Source organism: Alternaria arborescens (genome assembly GCF_004154835.1).
Source record: "Alternaria arborescens strain FERA 675 chromosome Unknown contig_11, whole genome shotgun sequence".
Taxonomy (NCBI): Eukaryota; Fungi; Ascomycota; class Dothideomycetes; order Pleosporales; family Pleosporaceae; genus Alternaria; species Alternaria arborescens.
In genome coordinates this window covers 315,061-341,297 of record NW_021167866.1, presented here as the reverse complement: position 1 = coordinate 341,297, position 26,237 = coordinate 315,061, and the positions used below count along the sequence as shown (strand labels likewise).

Sequence of the window (26,237 nt, the reverse complement as noted above, 5' to 3'; positions counted from 1 at the left end):
TGGTCGGGTAGTGGGGTGGTGAGGGTGGTTGCGTCGTGCACCTGGTGAAGCGGGAAATTTATCTGCGGCGTAGGGGTATTTGGCGAGGTCAGCAATCACGTCCGCAACGTGTCTGCAGACGGCGAGCAGGCGGTGTGGGATGGTTCCTTTGGCGCGAGCGGGGAGGGATCAGTGATTTTAATTGTGGTGCTTGGGTGACGAAAGAATGATAATAGATCAAGGCCCGCTCGAAGGTGGAGGTGGGTTCTCGCAGGTTCCGAGCTCAAGCGTCCAGAGTTGGCACAAGACAGGGCACAGCTGCAGCCCGGGCAGATGCTAAAGTTAGAGAAGTTTGGGGCTAATGGGCGTCGGGACTGGCGGCATGCAGCTTGTTCGCTGACAGGTGTAGGCGATGTTGGAAAATGCTGAATGAAGCTGGCGGTGTCCGTGTGAAACTTGTGATAAATGTGACGTCGGTCGTGGAGCTGCCCAACGGACGCGGGGCGCTCACAGACCAACGCAGTACCAAAGGGCGGAGCCCAGCATTAACTATGGACACGCGCATTGCCGATATCCATATGCACTTGACGTGAATAGCATGGAGAATCTGATGCAGAACTGGCACATCGCCCGTCGCTCTCTTAGATAAATCCCCCGCAGCCTTTCATGCCACTTGACGCAATTGGGTGGTCTCCGCGGAGTCACGTGTGCGCTACCGGAGTCGTGCCTGCCCTAACCGCCGACGCCGCTGCCCGTTGCCCGTCGCCGCGTCTATCGCGTACTGGCCGTCGATCATCAACACCACCAACGCGCTGCGTACCATGTCGGACTCGGAAGCAGACAGGCCCTCTGAGGCCACCATCACCAACAGACTACGCGACATTGTCATCGCCATACACAAATCTGGAAAGAGCGATGATCTGACTGTAAAGCGCGTTCGAGCGCGCGCTGAGAAGGAGCTGGGTCTAGACGACGGCTTCTTCAAGACGGACTCGGCTTGGAAAGAAAAGTCGCAGAAAACAATCGTCGACGCAGTGGTATGATTTAAACAGGCCATGTCTCCAACAAGCATCTAAGACCGTCTAGGAGAAATTCTGCAACGACGAGCCTTCGCCAGAGCCTACCCCCAAAAAGGCCGCCCCGAAGCCCAAACCAAAGCCCACGGAAAAGAAGACAAAAGCTGCGACCGAGAACGCCCGAGGCGTCAAGCGCAAGGCTGCGGCACCTGCCAAGAAGCCCAAGAAGCGCGCGAAGACAGAGTCTGAAGAATCCGAGGCTGAACTCTCAGAACCGCCCGCCGAGATGTCCGACGCTGAGAGCGAACCAACTAAGAAGCCAATACGTCGACGGAACAAGGTAGTGGCAGAAGACTCTGACGACGAGGATGCGCCAGAGCCAACTTCGAAACCCACCACCACTGCTGAGGACGACAGCGACGCCAAAACCGAGCCAGCGAAGAAGACAGACACAAATGGCGACGTATCCGACAGCGAGCTGTCTAGCGTCATAGATGAAGAGCCGAAGAGAAAGAAGAGAGCCCCTGCAGCCAAGGGCAAGAAGGAAAAGGCTCCCACAAAGCCAAAAGCCGCGCCAAAAGCGAAGGCTGAAGACGACCCTGACACTGCTGAAGTTAAGCGGCTTCAAGGCTGGCTCGTCAAGTGTGGCATACGCAAAGTCTGGTCGCGAGATCCTGAGCTCTCCCAGTGCGACACCTCGAAAGACAAGATCCGCGTGCTAAAGGGCTGGCTGAAAGACGTGGGCATGGATGGCAAATACTCTGTTGAGAAGGCTGCTAAGATCAAGGAGCAGAGAGAGTTTGCAAAGGACCTCGAGGCTATCAAGGAGGGTGAGGCCGCATGGGGCAAAACGAGCGAGGTCACAGCTACGGGTCGACCGAGCCGACGGGCGGCAGCCAAACCTGTGCCACAACAGAAAGTTGTGCTCGAAGATGATAGTGAAGAAGAAGGCGGCGATGACAATGACGACGACGATAACGATGATGATGACGACGTTCAAGCCGACTCGGAAGACGATGGCGACGACGACGGCGATAAGAGCAGCGACAGTGAAGGTGAAGACTCCGAATAAGCTCCTTTGGCGATAGTCTAAGCCTCCTTTACGAGCCGCTCTTACGTGCACATCTCGACGTGGAGCATACAGACTCACACTTAATACATACAGTTGGTCCTTTGATGGTGTAGTAGGACGTTTTGATACCCCATAAAAGCATATGTGTTCTCTCTTAGCCTTGCATTCCTGTTTAGTTACTTCGTGTAATTGGCCAGCTAATCTCAACAAAACTGATCTCATGCTTCTGTCGAGATACTTCACGTCTTGACCCGAAAGAAAGGTCGAATTATCTATCACTCTACGTACACACGGTGGAAAAAGAATGGAAACACTATCTGGAGGGTTTGTTTGGCGGTGGCGACGATGGAAGCTCAGGCGAGGCTGGACCCGAAAGACTAGAAAGAGATGACGAGGAGTCCATGCTAGGTGATGCTACTGCAAAGTCGAAACCACCGATCCGACCATTGGAATTATGTGTGCCTTCATGCTTTCGCTTGGCACTGGTTTCACTTCCGTTGGATAACCCATCTTCGTTTGCATGGTCTTCTGCTACCGTAAAATGAACCTCCAGACTGGCTGAACGCGATACCGTATCTTCCTTCAACCGGCGCGTACGTAGGGCCTTGATCTTCCGGTTCGGATCGACAAACGAGAGAGGTGCTCGTGTACGTTGCGGCGAGAAAGGCACGTCTTGCTCTCGTTCCAACGCCGGAGAGTCACCACTGTCCTCCGTGGCTTGGTCTTCTAGCTGCTCAGTCCTACCCACTCTTGCATTCAGAACTCCGCCTGCTATTGACAGGTCAGGTTCCTCCGGTGCTCTACAGACTTCGGGTTCGGTATCGGAGTCAGAGTTGGAGTATGAAAAGCCGTATCCTCCTTGCTGTGTCTCGGGCTGCTCCTCAACCTGATTCTGTTCGATCTGCTGAAAAGGTTCTGGCGCAGAACTTGCCAGCATAAGTTTCGATGTGCCGTTTGCATCCCAAACAAGTTTATTTCCATGCTCATCTTCAATGTCAATACGCTCAGCATGATCCACGCATGGGATCTTGATATGCTCCGCCTTGCAATTAGAAGCCGGCTCATCTGCTAGTAACCCTTTGTAAAGTTTATATCCCAAGTTTCGCATGTTCATTGTACCGGCTTTGTACCGTTTGTGCTTTTGTATGCTTCTCGGGATTGGCTTGTCAATGCGGATCTGCCTCGCTGCCTCGCGGATGCGAAATGTCAAGAGCCTGTTGAAGGATGGCTGAAAATCGGGGTTGAAGAAGTGTGCGAAGTCCGGATTTGTCAATCCCAGACCACATCCCCGATGCTGTAGTATCAACAAATAGACGAGGTAATCTATTTGTGTCTCACTACCATTAAGTTCGATGCTGATCTTTTGAGATGACTGATCGGCTTTCCCAGGCGTTGTCTTCGGCTTTGAAGGCTCAAACTGGCGAAGACAAGCGAGTACATCACTCAGGCGGTCTAGTACCAGTGAAACGCTTTCAGCTTGGCCAAACACCCAGAGTACTGTATCTGTGAAAAGTTTGTTCGGCGCCTTTTGCGTCGCCAACTGCTCTAGTACAGGTAACCATTGAATACAAGCCCAGAGCTTGTCTAAATAAAGCCCATGATAGCTGGCCGGTCGTAAGTGGGAGAAGAAGTCTCGTAATTGCGGATGCGGTACACCGCCGGGCTGAGTATCAACATAGGCATCAAACTCCTCCTGCAGCTTGAGCCCTCGTTTCTCTCTTTCTCTTAGGTAGTTGCGGAGGTTTTCCAGGTCTTGATATTCAGCTTGGTCATACAGACCTACGGCATCTTTTTTGACGTGCGCGTACTTCTGGAGGACACCCTCGTCTTCCCCTCGCGGTTCGATGTCGAGCTTGGCGCGGCAGTCTTCGCAGTGGTTGAAAAGATGACTTGTCGCCACGATACATGTCGCAGTATCGTTCGAGAACTTGCATGGTGCCGGAGCACAATCGATGCCTTGTTGAAGATTTCTGTCCGTTGCCCAATCGCAAAGTAGCGTATGCTCTACAGTGTTAGAAACATGCTTGTGGCCACACACTGTGTGATGAATTATAGTAAAGCCGCACATGATCGTGCAATACAGTGGTTGAGCCACGGAGCTGGTGCTTTTCGGGGCTTGTTAATAAGTGACTAGACCGGGGGTCAAGTCTGAATTGGTTTTTTTTGGGGGGGAAAAGCAAGTAAATTCATCCAGCACTGTTGAATAGAAGAGAATGTGAAAATATACAGGGCTGAGCACTCCTTGATGTGGTCAAAGAGCGGTCTCGTGTCGTGTCTCGAAGCTCTTTACAATGTCGTCTATAAGAGAAAGTAACGTGACACAGACGTGAAAGAATGCGATTATATATTGGGTCAAGATTGTATCACAGACTGAATCAGTCTCGACAAAGAAGTCGTTCACGCCGGACAAGGTGCCAAATAAGACGGTGTTGTTTTTGAGAGGAAAACCTTCGGGTGTATATATGACAGCGAATGTTTGCTCTAAAAGTGTTGTAAGACAAACCAGACAAGTGAACGTCTCACTTCTTGTTGAGAGCATTGACCTTCTTCGCGTGCTCGTAAACGAGTTGTTTAGCCTCAGCATCGTCCAGGTATATTGTGAACCCGTCGTCATGATTCCTTCCGTACGAGAAGCCTGAATAACCAAATTGCCAGTACATGTCTGGCATCTTCTCCTTCAGACTGGTAGCTTGCCATAGTCCAATGGCTTCGAGTCTAGTGACATTCGAAGTCTTGCTTAGATACTCTTGTCTTTTGTCATCGGTCAACCAACCGTACTCTTCATGTACCACTGGCTTTCCGACTGCACGAGAGGCTGAGGCGTGATCGATGATCCACTGGTTAGCCCACTCGACGCTCTTTGACCACCCTGTTTTTGATAGTAGTCAGTGAGTGCGCAACATGAAAAAGGACTTCTTCCCTTTAAAGGGATATACATACAATCGGGATAAGTGTGGAAGGTACCAAAATCGACGTTCTTGAGCGCCAATTCTTTGTCATAGTCTCCACCATCGAATCCGTTGTAAAAGCCGTCATCGCTGGGTCTGTTAAAACCTCCCTCACCACCCCATGTAACAAGATGGTCTTTGTCAAGCGACTTGACGTATGTACTCATCTCATCGATCCATTCCGTGATTATCTCGGGTGTGCAGTTCTCACTACGGGGTAGGTTGCGCACGCCATCGGCACCGCATCTGGGTTCATTTGCCAGTTCCCACGCCATGATAGCTGAGGACTTCGCGTAACGTTTGACAATTGCCTTTACGTACTTCTTGTACGCCTTTTTTATGGCTGGAACATGGTAAAACTAGCGACGGACATGTCAGTGCACACTCGACCCGTTGAGACTTCATAACTTACATCGTCATGGTACTTGTAGCCCAGATTGATCGTGTATACATCCATGCCACCATAGTCGGCCCAGTTGTTAGTCAAAGCAACGATCAGCTTCATTCCTGTCTTTTCCGCAGCCTTGACGACTTTATCGAACGGCTCTAGGTTGATCTCTTGTGTGCCGTTGTTCCACCATTGCAGGACGTTTGGACTGGGACCAGCACCTTCACCACCGTACTGGGGTAGTCCGTTTGCGAGAGTTGTCCTGTTTCGGTCGTTGAAACCCCACGTCCTGAAGACATTCAAGCCCGCCTTCTTAGCTGCACCGAGGCCAGCTTCTACATCCGATTGAAGCTATTGATTGTCAGTAGGTGTAGCGAAGTAGAGATGATTTACACTGACGTCGTTGAAGGGAAAGTAGTAGGCATTGCTGCCGGCGAAGTAGAAGTCTTTTCCATCTAGCTTGAAGACATTGCCTTTGGTTGTGACAAAGCCAGCAGGTACTTTTCTACTCACTACTGCAGCCGAGGTGCTAGTAGTCAGCAGTAGGAGCGAGGCAAGACTGTAGAGCATGTTGAATAGGCTTTTTCTTGCGTACAGCACTATACAGTATACGCGCATTGCAAACATATGTACGTTTTCGGTTCATGAGCATTTCCACGCTATACCATTTCGGACACGGAGAGACGTCTCGCGAGATCGCCTTGCATCCAAAGTTAGTCTTCCCCGCGGTATATTGTGATCGCACTCGCCAAGTGTCCGATCCGCATGTCGATTGGTGCAAACGGACTGGGTCAAGCTTCCGTAACGTGAACCAGCTCTTCCAGAACATTTAAAGCCGGGAAAGACATACAAAAGCTATGGGAAACCGAGTACCTGGAACAACGGGCCTGCAGCTACTGTGCAATTTAATGTGCCCATCTTGACCCGGGCACCACGTGCCAAAGCATGGTCCACGTAAAATGGCAGCTAACCATGACCTAGTCGATTTTGAAGCCGGAGGTTCGCTTGCCGGTGAGTTTGTCTCTTATATTGGGAATAGCCTCCTCGTGTTTGTGACCTTGGACTTAAGAATTCTATCGAGCTTTGCCTTCCGTGGCGTTTTTCATCAATTTAAATGTCTTCGGTTACCTATAGTATCAGAGCTTTCATGGACGATGTACAAACGCTCGTATGAGTGCATATGTATGCGTGCAGCGCCGAGGTTGTAACGCGCAGACCGAACTGAGCCTTCTAGAAGTATATTGCTCAAAACGGAGAATTGGATGCAATACAGCGGGTCTATGGGCAAGTAGCATGCGACGCCGATCAGCAGCCAGGATACTGCACTGCGAGATTCAGTATTGCAATCCGTTGTGCCTGACAACGCGACTCCTCGGGTGACAGGACAAATCATGTGATTCTTTTTTGCCGTCCTGTTCCATGTAAGCTGCTTGGAAGAAGACAAGGCTACGAGAGGTGAATGGGAAAGGGGTCACAACGCTATCGACAGCGTGCTTCCTGGGTCGGAATGACATCATCGAGCGCGGGCGCCTATGCTAGTGTGTCTGGTGGATGGCTTCGATCATACTCAAAAAGCTCGCTCCGGGTTTGTATTGCATTGCATCAAGGACACTTTCGTTGCTCGGCCGTGTCTTCCTTTCGTGGTGCAACGATGAGAGTAGAGGGGTGGCTGATTAGCCAAGACCGAGACGCGGGAAAAAGTGGGGAAATCATCTGCGTCGATCTGGAGGTTGACGCGTTATCGCTCACGCCTGATACTCTTCTACTACATGTACATCAGCAGCAATAGCACACTTTTGGTGTAGTTAAGGGATACCACTCTGTCTATATGTTACATCCTCTTTGCTTTTGAGTCTTCCTTCGTCATCCTGTATTCTTCGAGAGCGTCTGCATCGCACAATTCGGCATTGACTTACCTAGGTATCACGCAGCGCACCTCCATGACTCTCTCTCAACACACTGGTTCAGCGACACGGTTGTCTCACGCGAGATACAATTCGGCAACGGACGATGCTGTAGGGCTTGTCTCACACAATAACAGAATTCTGGCGTCACCAAAAGGGAGAAACGATTGATCATGAATGAAAGAGTATGGCATTATAAATTCGGTTCCTGTGACACAAAACAGGAAACTTAAATCCCCTTAGGTTGGACCTGAGAGAGAACATCTAGACTTTTGATTCGTCTGTTCGTCCGAGCGAATTAGGATCGACGTTCTCGGCCTCATCATACGACTGTCCATCCTCGTCCTTAATACCCGTTATGTGCGTAACGACTTTGGCGGCAAAAGTATCGCAACTGACGTTCATTGCTGTCCGGAAGCGATCAAGGAACCAATCGATGGCGATGACAACGGCGTACATTCCAGTGATAGGGATGTCAACACTGGAAGCAATCATAACCACCAGGACCAGACTTGAACTTGGAATAGGCGTCGTTCCGATCGACGCAAGGGTCGAGAGCAAGATGATGATGATGTAATCAGCTGCATTCAACGTAATACCTTGAGTGGCAGCCAGAAACACAACCACGATTGGAAAGTAGATAGCAGTTCCGTCCATGTTAATCAAACAACCGAGAGGCACGGCAAATTTCGTTACTATCAAGGGTCAGTGGAATTGGTAACAGAGATTCGATCACGCGAACTGACCTGTGATGGGTACTCCCTGTTTCAACACGCAACGGATGGTGACCGGCAAGGTCGCAGCGCTTGATGCGGTACCCCAAGCGGTGATCCAAGCAGGACTCATCTTCATCCAGAACGTATAAGGGTTGCTCCTGGTGAATGCGAAAAAGATAATGGGAATTATGATAAACAGATGGATAAACATGCCGACTAGTGTTCCTCCGATGAGTATGCCCAGGTTCGCGCCAATCTCAGCGATGTCGAGGCGGAAGAGGTTTGGCATGATCAGAAAGAACACTCCGATTGGCGCAAGGTGGATAAGGACCGTGATGATCTTGAGGACAATAACCTCAACTTCTTCGACTGCTCGGTGGATCGCGCCTCCTGGTTTGATGACATAGCCCAGGACGACTGCCATGACTAACACCGAGAGAAGGGCATCGGTGGCTAGCGCGTTGACGACGTTTTGTGGAACCAGCGAGAAGAACATGTCCTCGACGACATCGTGAATAGCAGTTTCTTTTCTCTCGTCCACAAGTTCCTGGTTGTCCTCGTCTAGATCCAAAGCACTGCCTGAGACTGGATTCATTAATTTGCTCCATACCAGCCCAACCAGGAGGGCGGAGTGGGCGACAGCGATGACGGTAGTAATCACATAGTAGCCAATCGTCCAGCGAGCGAGTTTACCGGCTGCACCACCTCCTTGCGTCATGTTACGCAGACGCTGAATAGCCAGAATCATGGCAGTGACAATCATGGGAAGGACTGAGCTTATTAGCATATGCATTTGGGGATGCTCTATCATGACATACCGACTGCCCTCAAAGCGCGTAACCAGAGGTTACCCGGGATCGCAAGAATGGTGATGGCTGCGGCTGGCACCTCGTCTACGGTGGTGGTAACGGCTAGACCGATGGCGATAGCCAAAAGAGCGGCGATGATGATTTGCCATACCGAACCTGGCGTCATAACTCTCTGGACAAATGTCTTCTTCTCCTCTTCAGCAACAGTGGGTCGCGGCATGATGTCCTCCGACGGGGAGCTATTCGGGCTCGAGGTGCGAACAGCTTCACCGTGCTTCATTCCTTCGACTTCGCCCATGGTTGGCAGGGTATCAAGAAAGTGATAAGGACGGGACTTCCTCTAACTCCAGGTCGACGGTAGAACAGTAATCGAGCAGTCAGTCTACTACATTGCGCGCAACAAGGGCATCTTATACATCCAACCCCGCCCCTTGGTATTTGCACATCATCTTGTGTGGCAACCAAGAGATAACGATTCTGTTACCAATACTTCGGAATGCGACCGTACTTTCGCACAATTCCCGTTGCCAACTCCTGCAGCCTATCACAAGGATAAGCGACTCATGTCCATGAACGTTGATTCGCTATATGTGAGTCTAGGTCGCGACGGCACGCCCGAAGATAGTCCACGCTTACCTCCCCAGAGAGCTCGGACATCAAAGCTCAAGCCTTGGAGTATTTGGCGGCGCTGGCAGCTATTGCACGATCTGGAAGGTTACAAGCAAATTCACGTTCCGAGTTCCGTCTCGTCGGGTCTTGGCCGATCATGGGTCGGTTGACCGGCTCTTCGTGCCAAGCCCTGGTATCATCACTTTCTTCGGAATATGTACATACTATTGGACTAATTTGGGTAATGGAACGCTGTGGGGTAATGTGGCTCATGTTGGTGTGGAGGAGTACGATTTCTGAGTGCTTCGTCGCGTATGTGTCGATGCTTGGCTGGCAAGGCACTGCGTCTGGGCGCTTGGTGCCATCGCGTGTGCTAAGATGAGACTGATGATAAGGGCATAGGGCAAGCATCGGCTCAAGATTATTCAAATGTGAGATGGGTGAGGAGTATAATCACCTGAGCCGATGCATCACTGAAACGATAGGAACCATTCAGAGACGATACAGGTCGGCCCCATATCTACGAGTGTACTAGAACCACTCTCGCGGATACATCTCTATTTTTCCAAGAGCTAGATGTCAAGTGTCCCGTCTGCTTGGATGCTAAACCAGGGCATCTTGCAACTGCATACCCATGCCGATCAACCAGGAAATTCTGGGCCCGCGAGCTCTACGTAGAATAGATTTTACGGCTTATCGACCCATTCTACTGGTCAAGAAACATTTAGAACGATAACCTGCGCCGAGATATTGGTACCAGCTTCCTGGCTCCGCTATCTGTTCGGAGCCAAGACATCACAGTTCAAGGGCACGGCTAATGCAGGAGTGTGGCTGTACATACCACCACTAGAAAACTTCCAACAGCAGCTCAGTGTTCGTGCGCATGGCTGATCTTATCAGCAGTTTCAACACTTGAGTACTGGGAGTATAAATGTCAGCCTACCACAAGACACCCACTAGACAAAACGCTGGGATACCCTCTTGATTATATGAACTCTATGTGCTTTCATGAGACAGTACCTGACAGTAAGTCAATGTCGAGTCTTGGTCGTGGGCCTTGTCACTGCCTGTATCTGCAATCCATGCTCAAAAATCCGAACAAGCATAGTATTCTACCTGACCGATGTTTGAATCACATCTTCGCCCACCCTTCTGAAAATGTCATGTTCCAGCAGACTTTGGTTTGGCCATCATATTCATCCTTGATCGGTGCCGCTTGGGCGGGGTTCCGATTTTTACTCTTTGGTGAAGGTTTTTTTGGAGGTGTCCTTGGAAAAGCTTTACTGGGCGTCATTGTACCTGCATCAGTATTCAAACCATAGTCGTCCGCCGATATTGATCTCCAATTCAAGAAAGAGAGGACAGGTGCCAAAGACGTAGTATCCAAATCTATTGGGATCAACGGTTTGCTCCCCCTGGGCCGATCCTCAGTAACCCAAGCTTCTAGGTCATCATCGATGCGATATTTGTAGGATTGAGCCAACAGTGGCCCTCTCCAGTGCTCACCGGCGACTCTACCTAGCAGTTTCATCACACATTCGTTATATGGCTGCTTATTACCAAGAGAATTGCTGTCATGGTGCACAACGATCCGGTTGCGCAGTTGTCGGTTGCCTTCACGAAAACAGTCAAAGGCGGCGTCGCCACCAGAAGGCACACCAGTTACATAACTCCTCAGATACTCGCGATCAGTTTCCAGCTGGCCTGGCGGTCCGTCATACTTCAGCCAGACAAAGCGCGGCTCTGTTACGTCCGCCGGAAAGAAGACACAGCGGTAGTGAGATGGAGATGGTCGAAAGCTCGTGTGATTGCCCAACAAAGTGCTACAAAGCGGTGCATGATTTTCCGCATCTTTTTTGCGACAGACCCGAGAACAATAAGGCATGTTCAAGCAGTTTGCGCATGTTTTGGTACTGGGCTTGGGACATACGCCACAGTATTCTTGAGACATTACAGGCGCGTTCGTTCTCGTTGGTGACAAAGTCTTCCATTCATTGATCATCTTATAAGGTATGTTCTCTTCGAGATGATTGCTCATAGCGGATTCATCATGTCATGCTGTCATACGCATTACCGTACTCATGCGACCGATATATCGGCTGCATCCGTCATCAGCATGCGCACCAAGGGCTGACAACCGTCATCTGACCCTATGGAAATAATCCTGGATGGGTTTTTGCACAAAAAGCACAGACTAGTGTAGTCAACGGATGTATTCTAGTGTTATAGGTCTAGCGGCTTGCCGGTTGCCGCGTTACGTGATCGCGGAAGCCGGACAACAACTCACATCCGCTCCGTTCCAACTGTACAATACGCGATCAATTATAACTGCGCTTGCCATCAATATACAGCTGCACAACCAAATCACTTCAGCTTTCCGCACCTAATTACACGTATACCATCTACCAAGAACAACCATGTCGCAGTTCAAAGTCGCAATTTACATTTTCAAGGATGCCGACCTCCTAGATTTCTCAGGACCGGCTGAGATTTATTGCCACCATCATGATATGGATAGAAGCAAGCCGGCTCCCTTCTCAGTCACTTCTTTCGCCCACACGAGCCCCGTCACGTCTGCCTCCAGCGCTATGGTTTACGTCCCCAACACTACTTTTGCGGACGTCTCCAATCGTATTGAAGACTATGACATTCTCGTCATTCCAGGTGCTCATGATGAAACCATCAAAAGACTCATCGGTAGTAAAGATGGGAAAGAGCTAGGTGAACTGATCCGGAAATTTGTGACTCTGAAGCCAAGAAAAGAAACGGGAACGAGGTTTCTACAGTCGGTGTGCACTGGAGGTCTCATCCTCGCAGCTTCCGGAGTACTTGCTGGTCGCATCGTAACGACACACCACTTGTCTCTCGACTTGCAGAAGAAGCTCGCCGACGAGGCGGCGGGCGGGGATTCAAAAGTCACCGTCGTTAGGCAACGATGGTCTGATGCTGGAACTACAGATGCTGGTGTGCGCATCATAACAGCTGGAGGAGTCAGCTCGGGAATTGATACTTCTCTATGGATTGTCGGACAGTGCCATGGACAGAAGGCGGCTGAGATGGTTTCAGAGATGTCTGAGTTTGAGTTGAGGTCAACAGCATGGGGGACGGCACTATGATCAACAGTATCAGGATAGAATCATGCGACAGGTCGTATGTGATTGCAGTCATGTCCGTTGGGAGGTTAGCCATGATAAGGCCTTAGAAACGAATATGAAGTCGTCCCTGATACACATGGTTGATCCAATGGCGTTGATTCGTGTGGTGCTCCAGCCAGTTGTTCGGCCTATCTTAGTCACCGGATAGCCACTACTCAGACATAGATGTTTATAGCCCCTTTGTATCGTGTTTGACTCAAAATTCACCGTTGATGAATTGTTCGTGATGAGGTTCTTAGTCTTTCGAGTGGCGTTTTTCTGATCAGAGCCCGATTAAGGCCTCAAACCAGCGTTCGTCTACCGATCCTCTGCTTCATAGTAGCAGGGGCGTTGGTGTCTAACATTTAACTACCGGAAGGTTCAATATCCTTGAGTTGGAAGTCGTCTGCTCATGCATGAATTCTGGGTTATTCGTAGACCGATACCTGAATAAGGCAAAAACGGTGCCTAGCCGTTGAACGGGATTACTGTCGAATTTTAGAATGCATCAGAAAGGCGGTTTTGTATGAGACATCATAAGTGCTGCGAAATTCCTCTCCATCCCGTGAAGAACCAGAAGTCAAGACTTGCATACTCCAGAAGCTTGCAATAGTGCTTCAAAATGGCCCTGACCCCTGGGTGTGTTCTTGACTTGAGCGCTTCGATAAACTCTGGTGTGACGCTGATCGGCCATATCATTGCTGCCCGCAAGGCTGGATGAGTGGAGGAATTCATCGCGAATTGAAGGCCATTCCGGAGTACCTCAGCCGCTCTAGCAGCAGCTAGATCGTCTGGTGATGATTCTGCGGTAGTGGGACGACTCAGCGCTTGAATTTCCACAAGAAAGGCAGACAACAGGGACGGCGGCTTGGGTGTCTCTTCGACAGGTAGGACAATGGCTGCGAAGGGGCCCTTCTTCAACATGTCGGTGACATTGTTTAGTACATAATCCATTCCGCGTACTAATTGGAAGGTTTCAACTAGAACATCCAAGTTGTACGCTCGTGCGTCGGCAAATGCATTGATGACAGTCATTGAAGCTGCGGCAAAAATGGCATGGCAGTTTAGATGGCCGATGTTTGCAACAGCGTGGTTAAGGCTTGTCAATGCTGCACTTTGATGTGCAGAAGCAGCAATGCGAAAGTGTGCCGCCTTAGAAGGGTTGATGTACGCAAGATGATTCGCAGAAAAGGCCAGTATGCTGTGTAAGAGAAAAGGATACTTGAATGCTTCTTGTGGGACAGCGAAGCCCCAGATCTGTTTGACGTGCTCAGTGCCAGGCATAGTTTGGTACGCATGCGCAGTGTAATGATGCGTTAACTCCAGATCTTGCATCCATTCTGTCGTTGAAATACTTCCGGGCACCGAGGATACACATTCTTCCTGGATTGTGCCGGAGCCTAGTGGACTTGCAGCACTCCCATTTGTAGGTGGTGACGCGTTGGTAGTGAGCGGATCATCGGGTGCATGCGCTTGAGTGTTACGTGGAGAAGTAGTATCCGAACGGGGTGGACTCTGGCTTGCACCTCCTAGAAGACTGCACTCGACTCGATATCTAGTACACGCGCCACATGGTCTACTCTCATCACACTATATCTGTGTCAGTATGGGATGACTTGGCGAAGGTTGAGGGTAAGCTACCTTCACGCGTCTTGCTTTACACTGTGTGCATCCTGAGCGACTCTTCTTCGAGCCGAGTCTAGGCATTTACGCGAGATGAAGTTGACGTGTCTGTGAGTGGATGGAAAATGCGGGTTGGCTGGCTGGGCGCAATGAGTGACATGCGGTTCGAGAACGAATGCGAGTGCGGATGTTTGGCGCGCTGATGACATAATCGAGACGGCTGGGAGACGCGTGGTTGGCTCAGCAAGCCGTGTCTCTCATCCCGCTACTTCCTTAGTCTGCGTCCTAATTCCTGCCTTAGGCTTAGGGTGCGCCCGCGAGGAAGCTTGGAACAATAAGCTGTAAGCCTTGATTAACACACTTTACCCCTCCATAATATTCGAGTAGCACGAAAGATGTCTTCATACATCCCTGGACTAGCACAACAACATTTGAGGTCTATTGCCGGTTGGACCTGCGCAAGACCTGATCACTCAGTTGGGCGTTGGTCGTTTCTATCTTTATAGTATGCTCAGGTATACCTTGAATTCATCCCGCACACTTTCAAGGTTACCGCCAGCTACAATAGATAGACTCTCTGCCAACGCAATTCGATCTTTTACCGAGCACGAGCGAGAGTGCATACGGACGGAATCTGATTCGCCTCACTACCAGTCTGACTTCGCGACTATCACGCGAAACGGCCTAAGAGACCCAAGATGCATTGCCAAGACAGAGGTGTAACGGAGCATGGAGTTGCGACGCTCTGTATATGACTACGATCTTCTAACGAACCGAAAACTTCGGTCTGAGCCGAACAACCTAACAATGTCGAGTCCAATTACATTCATTGATATCGATACCACGAGAGCCGACCTAGCCATTGGGTGAATGAACATACTGTTCCGCATTTTGTGGTAGCAATGATAGTGAATGTGATTATCTCACAAAAGGTGGTAAGGCAAGTGTTTTGTTCCATTCTAGCCTTCATTCACTATCTTCTGTAGATTTGAAAATACACCTAGGTTTGGTAAGCTCTAGTCTACTTACTCACTTGAGAAAACAATGCGTGTTGCCCGCGCGCCTCCTGTACCTCAACTCTCTCACTATCGCAGGAAAAAGACAAGAAATGGGGTTCCTTTCACACCACGAGTCGCAAAATTTAAATAAGCGTTCGACTGAAGTGTGTCGCCCGCGTTCAGCGATCACCGCGATGGCCGCAATATCATCTCGGTTCAACCCATTAAGAAAGCTGCGTGTAACATCGCCTCCCAGAAACGATCCCGCCATCGGCTTTCCAGAAGACCACCAGTTCAATCGACGACTTCAGGAAGGCTCGGAAGGGTATGTTGAGCAGTGGACTCACACAGCATCGAAAACTATAATTGCGGTAAAGGTCGTCCGACACAATCATCCCTACCCCAACGAAGTCCGCATTCTCCAACACTTACCATCGCATAAATCCATCGTAGGTTATCTCGGATATTGCAAGAGACAACCATATGCGGAAAAGACATCGATATTACTTGAATACTGCTCAGAAGGCGATCTTTTTACAGTAAGAGCACTAGCTGCTGACAAAGGTCGTATGGTATTTTCAGAAGCCTTCATGTGGTCGGTGTACAGCCAGTTGATGAACGCCATCGCGTTTCTTCATGAAGGAATCGATGATCAGCATCGGAGAGGTCGTGATGAGTGGAGGCCAATCGTGCATCGAGACGTCAAGTTCGAGAACGTACTCGTAAAGAACTTAGGCTTCAAGGATGACTGGTCAGACATTGAGGTCAAGCTAGGTAATAGTCTCCATATACGCATTGCGCGTGAAGGCATACACTGACTCTGTACATCGATGTTCTAGGCGACTTTGGAATGGCTGGTTACTATGATCCAAAAAATCCTAATCCTCGAGGGCATATTGGCACAACTCACTACTGGCCGCCGGAAGTCACTTGGGAGAATAAGCGTCTGGGTCCAGCAAGTGATGTATGGAGTGCTGCAACCATTATCCATGAACTTGCTCATAACTTTGGACCGCTCGTTGACCCCAAAGTCATCGAGAAGAAATGGTTTCTGCAGAATGACAAAGCACCGTACTTGGATTCCTGGCCGGATAATCTTAAGAAGAACTACTGGTCAAGTAAAGCGCCGCGGAGACCTATACCAATCAATATCGAACCCGGTGCTCCAATCCCAATCTTGGCCGACGAAGATCTTGGATACGACAAACAAGCGCTCGCATTCCGTCAATGTAGACCAAGCCCAAAGTACTCTGCTGCCTTGAGTGACTGTATGATGGCAGGGTTAGCGATGTCTCCAGGAGAACGACCAGAGTCTGGGCAATTGTTAAGGGAAATTGAGACAGCACATGCGGAAGTTCTGTTCCAGGATTTATGCTTGGCACACAAGCGCGAGACAACCAATGCAGAAGATGAGGATATAAGAGAAGACGTTACAGAGAGCGATCACTAATGTGATACCGGGTACAAAGTAGGACTTTCAACATGGTCGCCGAACTTCGATTCTCCAACCGCAGTTTTTTGTTTACAGTAAATCTGGCGCTAGGTTTTTTCCCTGCATAAAGGGGCTCGCGGAAAGGATGAGAAGGCAAGTAACAATGAAAGGCGCACGGGTATGTGAAGAGGTCTTGGTCTATCCTATACTTTTGTGGCTTTGTAGCTCAACACTAGTGTAAGTCCATTGCTGAAGCGATAGAATAAAGCCAGGAGAACAGCAGGCCAGCAGTGAGGGCTCGAGAATGCAATTCTTGCGGAAGTATGGTAATGTATGTGATTACGATCATCATGAAGGTAGCTGGGAAGATGGCCGTATTTACGAAGAAATTCGACCGTTGCGCGTTAGCGCTTACATCTTGTCGCTCTCTGAATGCATTTTCTTCCGTATGTACATGTGAAAAGATGCTATACCACCGAGCGAAATTACCATCCTTTTGTCGTTATGAGGTGCTTCGTAAAAGTTGACGCTAAAATTGCTTCTGAGCGTGATAAATCGCGCCACATTGATGCTGAAAGGATAACATTTTAGTACAAAACTACTCTAACACATGCGTGGCGCGATCTATTTACGATAATGGACCTGTAATCTGCTTAGGAAGAGGGCTGCGTGGGCGGGAGCGTCCGGATACGCCGATCGGCGGTTCTTCGCTTCTGTGGTGCGGCTTCATCTCCGCTGCGCACCGAAGCAATCATTCTGTGTCCAACAAGCCGCCACGTTTATGCGGTATGCTATCTCAACCATATTTGTGGTTTCTTGCGCATATGAGAAGTGCGTTGACGTCGCGACGACAAGGTATCGTTTCATGTTCACAAAAGCATTACCATGGATTGTTAGAAGGCGTTGAAGGCTATCGTATCTCTATTCAGCTACAGCCAGCCACGTACTTTGTTGAGGTGAGATAGAACGTTATCGACTGCGCTAGCAGCTCCTATCTTAGACCCGACGTCAGCAACTGCCGTAGCAATGGCAATGTCGCTACACGTAATGGCATGCGGCTGACGATCGACCGATGTGTGTGCCAATGTCCCGCGATCGTCCTGTTGTCATGGAGTGGTTGTCTCCTATAGATTGAAAACTCGCAAGATGATAGTGAGCGACATGCATCGTCTGTTACGACTAAGGTTTGCTGTCGGAAGGGCAGGTCGGATGTGACGTGCAGCCTCACCCAAACTGACCACAAGGAATACCAAAAGCAATGGGCTTGGGGTCTGTGCTGTTGACCAGATCTTCTGCAACGGAGGCTTAGCTAGTCTACAACACATGGATCGGCCATGTACCCTTCAGCTGAACGACAGGGTTTGAAGTCAGAGACGCGCATTGCTCAAGACCTCGGCGCAATGGCACAATTTGATTAGAAAGTTACATCTCTCCCCGTACAAACGTTGTCGTCCTGCTGCCATTCCATTCCTTTAACCGCCCGTTGGCTCGTAGATTTTGCGATAACGTGATCGCTGTCGCTTCACCAACGACCCCTCGTCCAAAGATGCTCGCCACACAACGTTCATATGTCCTGGCCATTGCCACTTTCCTGGTAGTCGCGACACTGTCATTCTACGTGTTCCGCGACCAAGGCGCATTAGTGGTTGAAAGAATCACAAACCCGCCATACCTGTAGGTTGACCCAAAATCCTGAGATGGTACCTGTTCACCAACACTCAGCGCAGATCATCGAAACCTACCATTCGAGACACAATCAACACATTGTTTGCCAGAATAAAACACGATCCAAATGCTTCTGCATACGTCGATCCGTCAGGCACATACTACAAAGGTGGAAACGAGACAGTCTGGACAAGACCCCTCGGCAAGAAAGTCTTGATTGTGGATATCGACACGCGTGTGCCAACTGGGGAGAATGAGCTTCTCAATCCAGAACGCTTAGACTGGGAGAATCTTAAGACATCCGGAGCCGGTATGGTGTCCAACTCCATCATGAATCACTACCTGTATGCCATGGTCCATGGATATGACTACAAATTCTACCAGGCGCGGGACATGAAGGATCATTACAACACCTGGATCTTACCCCATGTTCTCCGCGAGTTGATACCTGGTTATCAGTTCGTGGTCGTAATGGATGCCGACGTTACAATCCCACACCTTGACGTTCCATTCGAGTGGATGTTCAACCGCTGGGGTATCAAAGAGCACACGTCCATAGCCCTTCCGTGGGATACTGAAGAATTCCGCGACGAAGGCTCTATCAGCATAGATAGCAAGGGGATGCGCGTCCTCAACACAGGTCTGGTTGTCGCGCAGAATTCTTCTTTGACGCTGGATTTGCTCGAAGCGTGGCGGGACTGCACGACTGAGAAACGCTACAAAGGCTGCGCCAAGTGGAAGACCGAATGGAGCCACGAACAACGCGCCTTCTCAGAATACATTCGTTACGATTTCAACAAGACGCCTGAAACGATCGTTAGCATACCCTGTGACGATGCAGTAGGGTGGCCGGGCTTCCGCGAGGATATGCTAAATCGACCCGGTACCGAGAATCACGATATCTCCAATTGCAATGGGAACTTCGTTCGGCACTACACAACCATGGGGAAGAGTCGAGTCAAGGATGCGAGTGCAGCCAGTGTGATGCAGGTGTTGAGCGAGGCGCTTCAGAAGAGTATTTTAGCAAACCCGGAAGAAGTGTGGTACAAGGAACCAGAGAAAAAGATCGAAGAGCCAGTACCGAAAGATCAACCAACAGAGGTGCGGAAAGATGAGGAGAGTAAATTGGACAACGATGTGGTTTTGATAGAAAGAGAAGCATGATGAGGCAGGGTCTTTCGATGATATTCGAGTTGCATTGGATCGGCGTTTTAGATACCACTGAATTGAGTTCATATCGGAAAGGTATATTTTGAAGCTATTTGAGCGATGTTAGTACTGACAGTACCATGAGACAGCTGTTTTCGTGCAATGTTCGTGTACCATCAGTGCTCTCTTTCACTCGCGCATCGAATCTAAAACCTGCCACAACCCAATGCACCCGGGCTAGCAAATGCAAACCACATGGCTCACCAAGGAAGAGCAGTATCGAAGATTCTCGGTTCAAGTATAGTTTGGTATCATCATTTGGGTAGGAATGGATTGGAAAGCAAAGTAAACATGACGTACCTTAGTCCCGCGCACGCTTTGCTTTTACGCGTGCTTGACAAAATCGCTGCTAGCGTGTCATTTGGCAAGATACTTGATGTGATGATAGGTAAGATGCTTGGTGAGTTTGACGCGTCGATGGTATTACTAGCAGAAGGCTGGACGCGAGCGAAAGATGCAACAGGGCTTAGCCGAGTGCTTATGTCAGCTAGCGTAATTGGTCTCCTTGGGGCCCCGCCTGTGCTAAGCTATTGTTCTCGTGCCATTGCGCGCCGAATGTTGACATTTCCAAAAATCTAGCGTATCTATTTACAAGATCTCCTCAGGAGTGACAACAACCCAGTTCTTGTCTGCCGTAACTTCTCTACCGTTAGCAATCTGCGCCTGGGTGTTGTTCCTAATTTCCTCCTGCAATTGCTCGAAGTAGGCGTCCCGACGATTGATCCACAGGTGCACACCTCCCTTCGCTACATCTACGCCGTGGAACTGCATGTACGAATCGCTACCGGGAGTGTCACCACCAGCCAAGACAGGACGTTTCCATTGATCGATGTAAGTGAGAATAGCGGCCCATTTACCGGCGAACCATGTGGCAGGGGTCCAGAGGTACGGAGTCACGACCAGATCGAGATTGGCCGTCTCATTGTACGTGCCTTCAGCAATCTGCTTACGTGCGTTCGTGAGCGCACCGGAAGTAGTGTTCTTCAAAACGGTGGTGACGCCAATGACGTTCTGAGGTGGGACGTTGTATCCGTACTTCGGGTCGCTGGCGACCATGCGTACAAGCTCCTCATGGGCAGCGCTTATAACGTAGACGGCGATGCCGTTGTCCATAAGAGCGTTGTAAAGTTCGGCCTGGCCTCGGAAAACCTTTGGCGGGTTAACGCTGGTGGATGTCACCTCATCGCCGTCCCAGTACTTTGCCGGGATCGTTGAGTTGTACGCCATGAGCTCATCCACGTAAGTCTTAAGTTCGCGCAGCGTGAAGCCAGACCAGACCTGCGCCACCCAGGGATAGCAGATGAAATCATCGATCTCACATAGACGGTTGTAGTAGCTGTACAACGATTCGGTGAAGTTGGCCGTATCCTTGAAGTCAACCAACTTGAGGCTGGGGTCCAGGTTGTCGCGTGTCAGGATGCCACGGTTCTCAAGGAAGGGAAGGAGCGATTCTTCAAGATCATAGCGATAACTGGTGTTGTCCATGTCGAAGACTGCATAGTTGCTCTGATTCGCGTTCTTTGTGATCATGTTGGAGAGAGCTGTCGCAGCTTCTTCGGGCCAGTGCTTGAATTGGATCTTTGGAGGAGCACCATACTGCGGTGTAGCTGAGCTGAGCGAAGTTGCGAATGCAAGCCATGTGGCTGCCGTGAGGGGAGCTGTCGACCACATTTTCTTTCTATCACCAGCTCTTCAGCACTCAAAAAGAATCGACGAGGACAGGAAGCGAACGAGCGAGGATACAGAACCAAATCGTCGGGGATGCTGGGATCCCACAAGAAATAGTCCGGGGCTGAGGTACGCGAACCCTGCCACGCGAATACTGCCGACGTGAACCACCGAGATAACGGTCCCACACTTACGATTCAAGGTCGGGCCTACCTTGAAGAAAATCATGAATTCAATGGTTGCGCTATCATCAATTGAGTGCTTTGCGCGTTGCCTGAACTAGTAATTGCTCGCATGCGCATATGTACGATGACGTAGGTGAAGCTCCCTCAACAGAGTAAGTGTACGGCTTTTCCGTGCCGCGCCTTTTCTCTGTTGAAATTAGTCGTAAATCCAGTACATACTGGCCTTCTTCTGGTTGCCATTCCAACCATATTACACTCATATCATGCAAGTATTCATTGCGCGCTCTCGAAGATTCGATTGGTTGGTATTGTATTATTGTTATCGAGTTCCTGAATCGAATATGATGTGTCATGCCCTTCCTGCTCATTGCAGTACTTTGTCTCCTTCTACTTTTAACCCAGGATCGCGGCAGCCTTGTAGATCTGGTATGCAGATAGCCCGAAACCAATTGCCCAAAAGCTGCTCCTGATAAAGCTCTTCGAGTGGTCGGCAATCTGTACATATGAAACAGCGTACGCCGCCCTGATTGCGAAGAAAGCTGATACGAATGTTGTCAAGCCTGTTGCATCGCCTGAGACGACCTCCCGTCCGATTCCAGTTGCAGTGGTGCGCTCGGCGATGATGCTGGCGATGACGGCAACAGCGAAGAGGGGCAGTTGCTCAATGTTGTTGGACTGGGCATTCTCGGCACGCTGGTACTTCTGGAAGCTGCACATGCGTTAGTGCAATTCGAGGAAGAGGCCTCGAAGTAACGAGCTCGGGCAAGTCTTACACGGCATCGGGAACCTTGCCCTTCACGGCATCTGGTGACAACGAAGCCTTGGGGTTTGCATTGTTGACCTTGTAGCCATTGGCGGAGAGGATGCTACCAGCGTACATGTGCGGGACGAGAGAGAAGACATAGTAGGCCGGGATGGCGAGCAGTGGGTAGTTGAGCGAGTTGGACGACATTTTTGCAGTTTTGAATGTGGCCGTCTCGACGTGTCGTTGAATTGATTATGTGAGAGCGAATAGGTGGTTGTTGGTACGGCGTATATTGGGGTAGGCGCGGTGTATATTGTTGTGGATTAAGCGTTGACGTAGCCATGAAATGCGCTCAGGGTCCAGCAACCATGACGCGTATGTTCACGCTAACCACTGACATGAGGTGCTCAAACATCTCAACTTTCCCCATAATTTTGCAGAGTCTATCTGAGTTGCAGCCGTCCCAGGCGATGTTGTAGGTGACTCTCAGCATGGAACAAAGTTGACGCGCCTGCCGTTCGGTCCTTTCGAGGTCGATCAGCTTACTCACCTGCACAGCCAAACATCCCAGTCTCAGTGCGTTTCTACTAACTCGTGCACCAGCAAAACAGCCAACATCTCATAGAAGACACGTACACTCTGGAATTAGACACCGAGACATTTCTGAGCTCGTGGACTATGGTTTGCGAACATTAGCGCAGTGCAGCTGGTTAGCTGTCGCCATTACGCACTCCTGGCAACATTCATGACATCCTCCTCTAAATGCAGTCCCCTGAAGTGTGTTAACACATCCGGTAGCTTCTTCTTAGTCCCATCAACCACAGGATCCCTCCTCTCCCTAGCCGCAACCCCAATCATGAAATCCTCCTCAAAAGCTTGAATCTCTACCCTTGTATCCTCCAACCTCCTGGACTCTCCTTTCTTCAAACCCCTTATACCCGCAGGTCCCTTCCCCTCTCCCTTCATCGAGAACCAAATCTCCGCATCGCTGTATCTTTCACCCCAGGTACCGTGTGTACTACACCGGGCCGGAGTCCCCGGCCTCGGTGCACGAACATGTTTAAATTCTAATTGTGGAATCCACTGAGCGAGCAAAGCCTCTCCATCGAGCTTGATGTAGGCCTCTTTGAAGCACCAGAACGTGTAAAACCGTCTTAGTTTCGCATCAATGAGTAGGTCCGAATCAAGCTCCCTCTGCTCCCCGTTCGGTAGTGTAACACTCAAATGCTCGTTTCGATGACAACAACGATCGTGTCTTCCTAGAATCTCATGTGTGACCATTGTGCCATCGAGAAGAGGAAATGGATCGACGTTGTACTTGATATCGAAACACTCTTCTGTGCTGAAGATTTCAGCGTACATGTCTACCCAGCCGTCGAAGCCTTCTTCGTCAACAACGCGATAATCGTTCCGCTCGTTTACGCAGACTATGTCTACGCCAACTTCGGCATCGAGTTCATGGGTTGAGCAGCCTACGAGGGCGACTAGACCGGCTTGATGACTGACGTTGAATTCTACGGGCGCAGGGCCATATTGGGGTGGTATTAGTAGGGCGATTGGTTTCCCATGTTTGGGATCGCGTCTTCGGCCGAACAAGATGTCTTTCCAAGGGACGTTCAGAGTTTTGTGAACAAAAAGACGTTTCAGGAGGGCGGATCCCAGGCTCATTCGCGCATCCGCTACGTGGTATTTGCGTTTTATGAGGTCTTGTTCTTCCTGGCTGATGAGCGAGAGTGCTTCCCGGGCCTGACATTTGTCAGTTGATAGACATGATGCGATGGCATGGACATACGGATTCTGAATCTGTAATCTTCTCTCCAGGCCATATTGATCTTGTATCCAGCAGCCAGCACGTGAGACCGTGTCCCGTTGAGCCTCCATCCTGTTTGTCGATCATAGCGCCTTCACCTGAACCCTCTAGACTGTAATCGAGTTGCGCGCCGGCTAAAGTAGTTTGACGCGTAAGACTAGACTACTACAAGGACTCTGGCCTTATATGCACCGTGGGACCCTTTGTTTGTGGTTCTCTTGACGTGATGTGCGACAAACGGAGATCTACATGTCATGGCCGTTCACGGGATCAGTGGGGAACCCGAAATGTCGATGATGGAGAGCAGATCGAAGGGTGGCACCTCCTCGGGGTAAGCGATCGAGCAGGGCTGAGCGTGTCTGAGTGACATGTGCCCGGCGGGCAAGTTACCGCTTACAGTGGGGATGAAGCTTATCGATAAAGATTTAGCATTTGCCGTCGCTTTCCGTGATATGACTGTATATTTTCTAGACGTTCCAATTCATTATTTCTTTGCTGTAACGGAGTTCTTTTGGTGTCTGTTCGTAATTCACAATGACGGTCAAAGAAGGAAACACAGAGATAACGGTCGGCGTCCTCGCCCTCCAAGGCGCTTTCAGCGAGCACATTCAACTCCTTCGCGCGGCATCCTCGAACATCCCCTCGTCACCAACCTTCCACTTGATCGAAGTCCGGACACCTGCCCAACTCGCACAATGCGACGGTCTCATCATCCCTGGTGGCGAAAGTACAACCATGTCCCTCGTAGCCGCACGTAGCGCCCTTCTCGAGCCCCTCCGCGACTTTGTCAAGGTCCAACGCAAACCAACGTGGGGTACATGCGCCGGCCTCATCTTACTAGCAGAGAGTGCGAATAGAACAAAGAAAGGAGGTCAAGACTTGATTGGAGGCCTAGACGTGAGAGTGAACAGAAACCATTTCGGGCGACAACAAGAGAGTTTCCAGGCAAACCTACAGCTGCCATTCTTAGAGTCGACCAGCAAGACAAGCGCGATCGACCCGTACCGATGCGTCTTCATCCGCGCGCCAGTTGTAGAGAAGATACTTCCGAGTAAGAAGGCGGTAGGCATACAAGAAGGGGAGAGTGAGAGGGACGATACAATTGTTGCGCCGAGTAAGACACCAGCGGATGATTTGGCAAGGAAGGAGTTGGATCGCGAGGTCGAGATCATGGCAACGCTGTCGACCAACGCCCAGCCGTTGCAGGAGAACCAGGAACACAATCACCCAGGTGCGGAGGACATAATAGCGGTACGGCAGGGCAACGTGTTTGGGTGTAGCTTCCACCCAGAACTGACCGACGACCCGCGGATACATGTTTGGTGGTTGGGAGAGGTTATGAAAGCTGCGGAGAGGCGAAAGCAGTTTGAACTTGCGGATCGAACTAAATGAGATGTAGGTGGTGCCAGATGGCACTTCAATTAGGGCACATGCCCAGACAGCAATTCTTGTAGAACATGTGACAGGGCGTTTGGAAGATGGTAGTAAGTCTTGGGAAGGTATCTAAACTGGTATCTCTCCTCCCTGTAAGCATTCGCTTATGACTAAAGAATTAATGAGCAATGCCGAATAATAGACGCCAGACGCCTCCTGTGCAGTATTTTGAGATCTGATGAAGACTAGGCTGATCGACTGCTTCCTCAGCTACCAGGTAATGATGCCCATCCTCCCTCCGTCTCAAATATGGGCGAGTAGAACTCGGGCTGTTGGATCTCGATGGCGAACCTACTGCGCTTCGTGATATTCGTCCACAGCTCTGCCGTAACCACCCCGACCAGGGTCATACTCGGCCCTGTACTCGTCGCGCACCTGACCACCGCTCTTTCCACGTCCATATTGCCTGCCCTCGGCGAAACCCTCGTCCAAGTCGGTCCTGATGACACGTTCATCAAGCTTAGTGCCGCCAATGTACTTCATACAATCTAGCGCATCCTGATGTGTGTAGTACTCGACGAAGCAGAAACCGCATGGCGTCTTCTGAAATCGGTCGAGACCCATAACCAATCGTTTGATCTCTCCGCATTTGCTGAATAGCTCGTGGATTTGTTCTTCGGTAGTGTAGAAGGATAGGTTGCCAACGTAGAGGGTAGTTGCGTCCTTGAGCTTGTCCTCGGGCGACGGTGAGCGGCCACGTTCTTCGTCACGTGTGTTGCGATCGCGTCTGCGCTTCTAGAGGAAAGTCAGCCTTGTTGTGCTTGTCTAGTGTCTTGTAGCCTGCTGTACCTTTGCTGTCGCATATGAACTCGGCTTGTCGAGGCGGTCAATGGTACTTCGAAGCGCCGGCATGATGGCGTACTCTCTATCCCAGTTCCGAATGGAAATACGTT

The 26,237-nt window shown here is 50.2% G+C and overlaps 13 protein-coding genes across 13 annotated transcripts; 5 read left to right on the top strand and 8 right to left on the bottom strand.

Moving 5' to 3' along the window:
• Window positions 1-800: 800 nt before the first annotated feature.
• Window positions 801-2,067, top strand: AA0111_g5563 (hypothetical protein; the record flags this gene model as incomplete). Its single annotated transcript, XM_028651688.1, has 2 exons — window positions 801-1,016; window positions 1,066-2,067. The coding sequence occupies 2 exons, from the start codon at window positions 801-803 to the stop codon at window positions 2,065-2,067; spliced, it is 1,218 nt and encodes a 405-aa protein (XP_028506901.1).
• A 313-nt stretch (window positions 2,068-2,380) lies between these two features.
• Window positions 2,381-4,135, bottom strand: AA0111_g5562 (hypothetical protein; the record flags this gene model as incomplete). Its single annotated transcript, XM_028651687.1, has 1 exon — window positions 2,381-4,135. The coding sequence occupies one exon, from the start codon at window positions 4,133-4,135 to the stop codon at window positions 2,381-2,383; it is 1,755 nt and encodes a 584-aa protein (XP_028506900.1).
• A 451-nt stretch (window positions 4,136-4,586) lies between these two features.
• Window positions 4,587-5,973, bottom strand: AA0111_g5561 (Mannan endo-1,4-beta-mannosidase C; the record flags this gene model as incomplete). Its single annotated transcript, XM_028651686.1, has 4 exons — window positions 4,587-4,936; window positions 5,008-5,374; window positions 5,428-5,754; window positions 5,803-5,973. 4 exons carry the CDS (start codon window positions 5,971-5,973, stop codon window positions 4,587-4,589), a joined length of 1,215 nt encoding a protein of 404 aa, XP_028506903.1.
• A 1,598-nt stretch (window positions 5,974-7,571) lies between these two features.
• AA0111_g5560 (hypothetical protein) lies at window positions 7,572-9,130 on the bottom strand (the record flags this gene model as incomplete). The annotated part of the gene is made up of 3 exons (XM_028651685.1): window positions 7,572-8,002; window positions 8,054-8,794; window positions 8,842-9,130. 3 exons carry the CDS (start codon window positions 9,128-9,130, stop codon window positions 7,572-7,574), a joined length of 1,461 nt encoding a protein of 486 aa, XP_028506902.1.
• Window positions 9,131-11,858: 2,728 nt separating this feature from the next.
• On the top strand, window positions 11,859-12,557 carry AA0111_g5559 (hypothetical protein; the record flags this gene model as incomplete). Its single annotated transcript, XM_028651683.1, has 1 exon — window positions 11,859-12,557. The coding sequence occupies one exon, from the start codon at window positions 11,859-11,861 to the stop codon at window positions 12,555-12,557; it is 699 nt and encodes a 232-aa protein (XP_028506728.1).
• A 552-nt stretch (window positions 12,558-13,109) lies between these two features.
• AA0111_g5558 (hypothetical protein) lies at window positions 13,110-13,859 on the bottom strand (the record flags this gene model as incomplete). The annotated part of the gene is made up of 1 exon (XM_028651682.1): window positions 13,110-13,859. One exon carries the CDS (start codon window positions 13,857-13,859, stop codon window positions 13,110-13,112), a length of 750 nt encoding a protein of 249 aa, XP_028506729.1.
• Window positions 13,860-15,390: 1,531 nt separating this feature from the next.
• On the top strand, window positions 15,391-16,646 carry AA0111_g5557 (hypothetical protein; the record flags this gene model as incomplete). Its single annotated transcript, XM_028651681.1, has 2 exons — window positions 15,391-15,970; window positions 16,036-16,646. 2 exons carry the CDS (start codon window positions 15,391-15,393, stop codon window positions 16,644-16,646), a joined length of 1,191 nt encoding a protein of 396 aa, XP_028506734.1.
• A 1,528-nt stretch (window positions 16,647-18,174) lies between these two features.
• AA0111_g5556 (hypothetical protein) lies at window positions 18,175-19,457 on the top strand (the record flags this gene model as incomplete). The annotated part of the gene is made up of 2 exons (XM_028651680.1): window positions 18,175-18,302; window positions 18,356-19,457. 2 exons carry the CDS (start codon window positions 18,175-18,177, stop codon window positions 19,455-19,457), a joined length of 1,230 nt encoding a protein of 409 aa, XP_028506735.1.
• A 633-nt stretch (window positions 19,458-20,090) lies between these two features.
• On the bottom strand, window positions 20,091-21,173 carry AA0111_g5555 (hypothetical protein; the record flags this gene model as incomplete). Its single annotated transcript, XM_028651679.1, has 1 exon — window positions 20,091-21,173. One exon carries the CDS (start codon window positions 21,171-21,173, stop codon window positions 20,091-20,093), a length of 1,083 nt encoding a protein of 360 aa, XP_028506736.1.
• A 575-nt stretch (window positions 21,174-21,748) lies between these two features.
• On the bottom strand, window positions 21,749-22,307 carry AA0111_g5554 (hypothetical protein; the record flags this gene model as incomplete). Its single annotated transcript, XM_028651678.1, has 2 exons — window positions 21,749-22,064; window positions 22,129-22,307. The coding sequence occupies 2 exons, from the start codon at window positions 22,305-22,307 to the stop codon at window positions 21,749-21,751; spliced, it is 495 nt and encodes a 164-aa protein (XP_028506737.1).
• Window positions 22,308-22,823: 516 nt separating this feature from the next.
• On the bottom strand, window positions 22,824-23,997 carry AA0111_g5553 (hypothetical protein; the record flags this gene model as incomplete). Its single annotated transcript, XM_028651677.1, has 2 exons — window positions 22,824-23,846; window positions 23,893-23,997. The coding sequence occupies 2 exons, from the start codon at window positions 23,995-23,997 to the stop codon at window positions 22,824-22,826; spliced, it is 1,128 nt and encodes a 375-aa protein (XP_028506730.1).
• Window positions 23,998-24,444: 447 nt separating this feature from the next.
• On the top strand, window positions 24,445-25,302 carry AA0111_g5552 (hypothetical protein; the record flags this gene model as incomplete). The annotated part of the gene is made up of 1 exon (XM_028651676.1): window positions 24,445-25,302. One exon carries the CDS (start codon window positions 24,445-24,447, stop codon window positions 25,300-25,302), a length of 858 nt encoding a protein of 285 aa, XP_028506731.1.
• Window positions 25,303-25,635: 333 nt separating this feature from the next.
• AA0111_g5551 (hypothetical protein) lies at window positions 25,636-26,196 on the bottom strand (the record flags this gene model as incomplete). The annotated part of the gene is made up of 2 exons (XM_028651675.1): window positions 25,636-26,079; window positions 26,134-26,196. 2 exons carry the CDS (start codon window positions 26,194-26,196, stop codon window positions 25,636-25,638), a joined length of 507 nt encoding a protein of 168 aa, XP_028506732.1.
• Window positions 26,197-26,237: the final 41 nt, after the last annotated feature.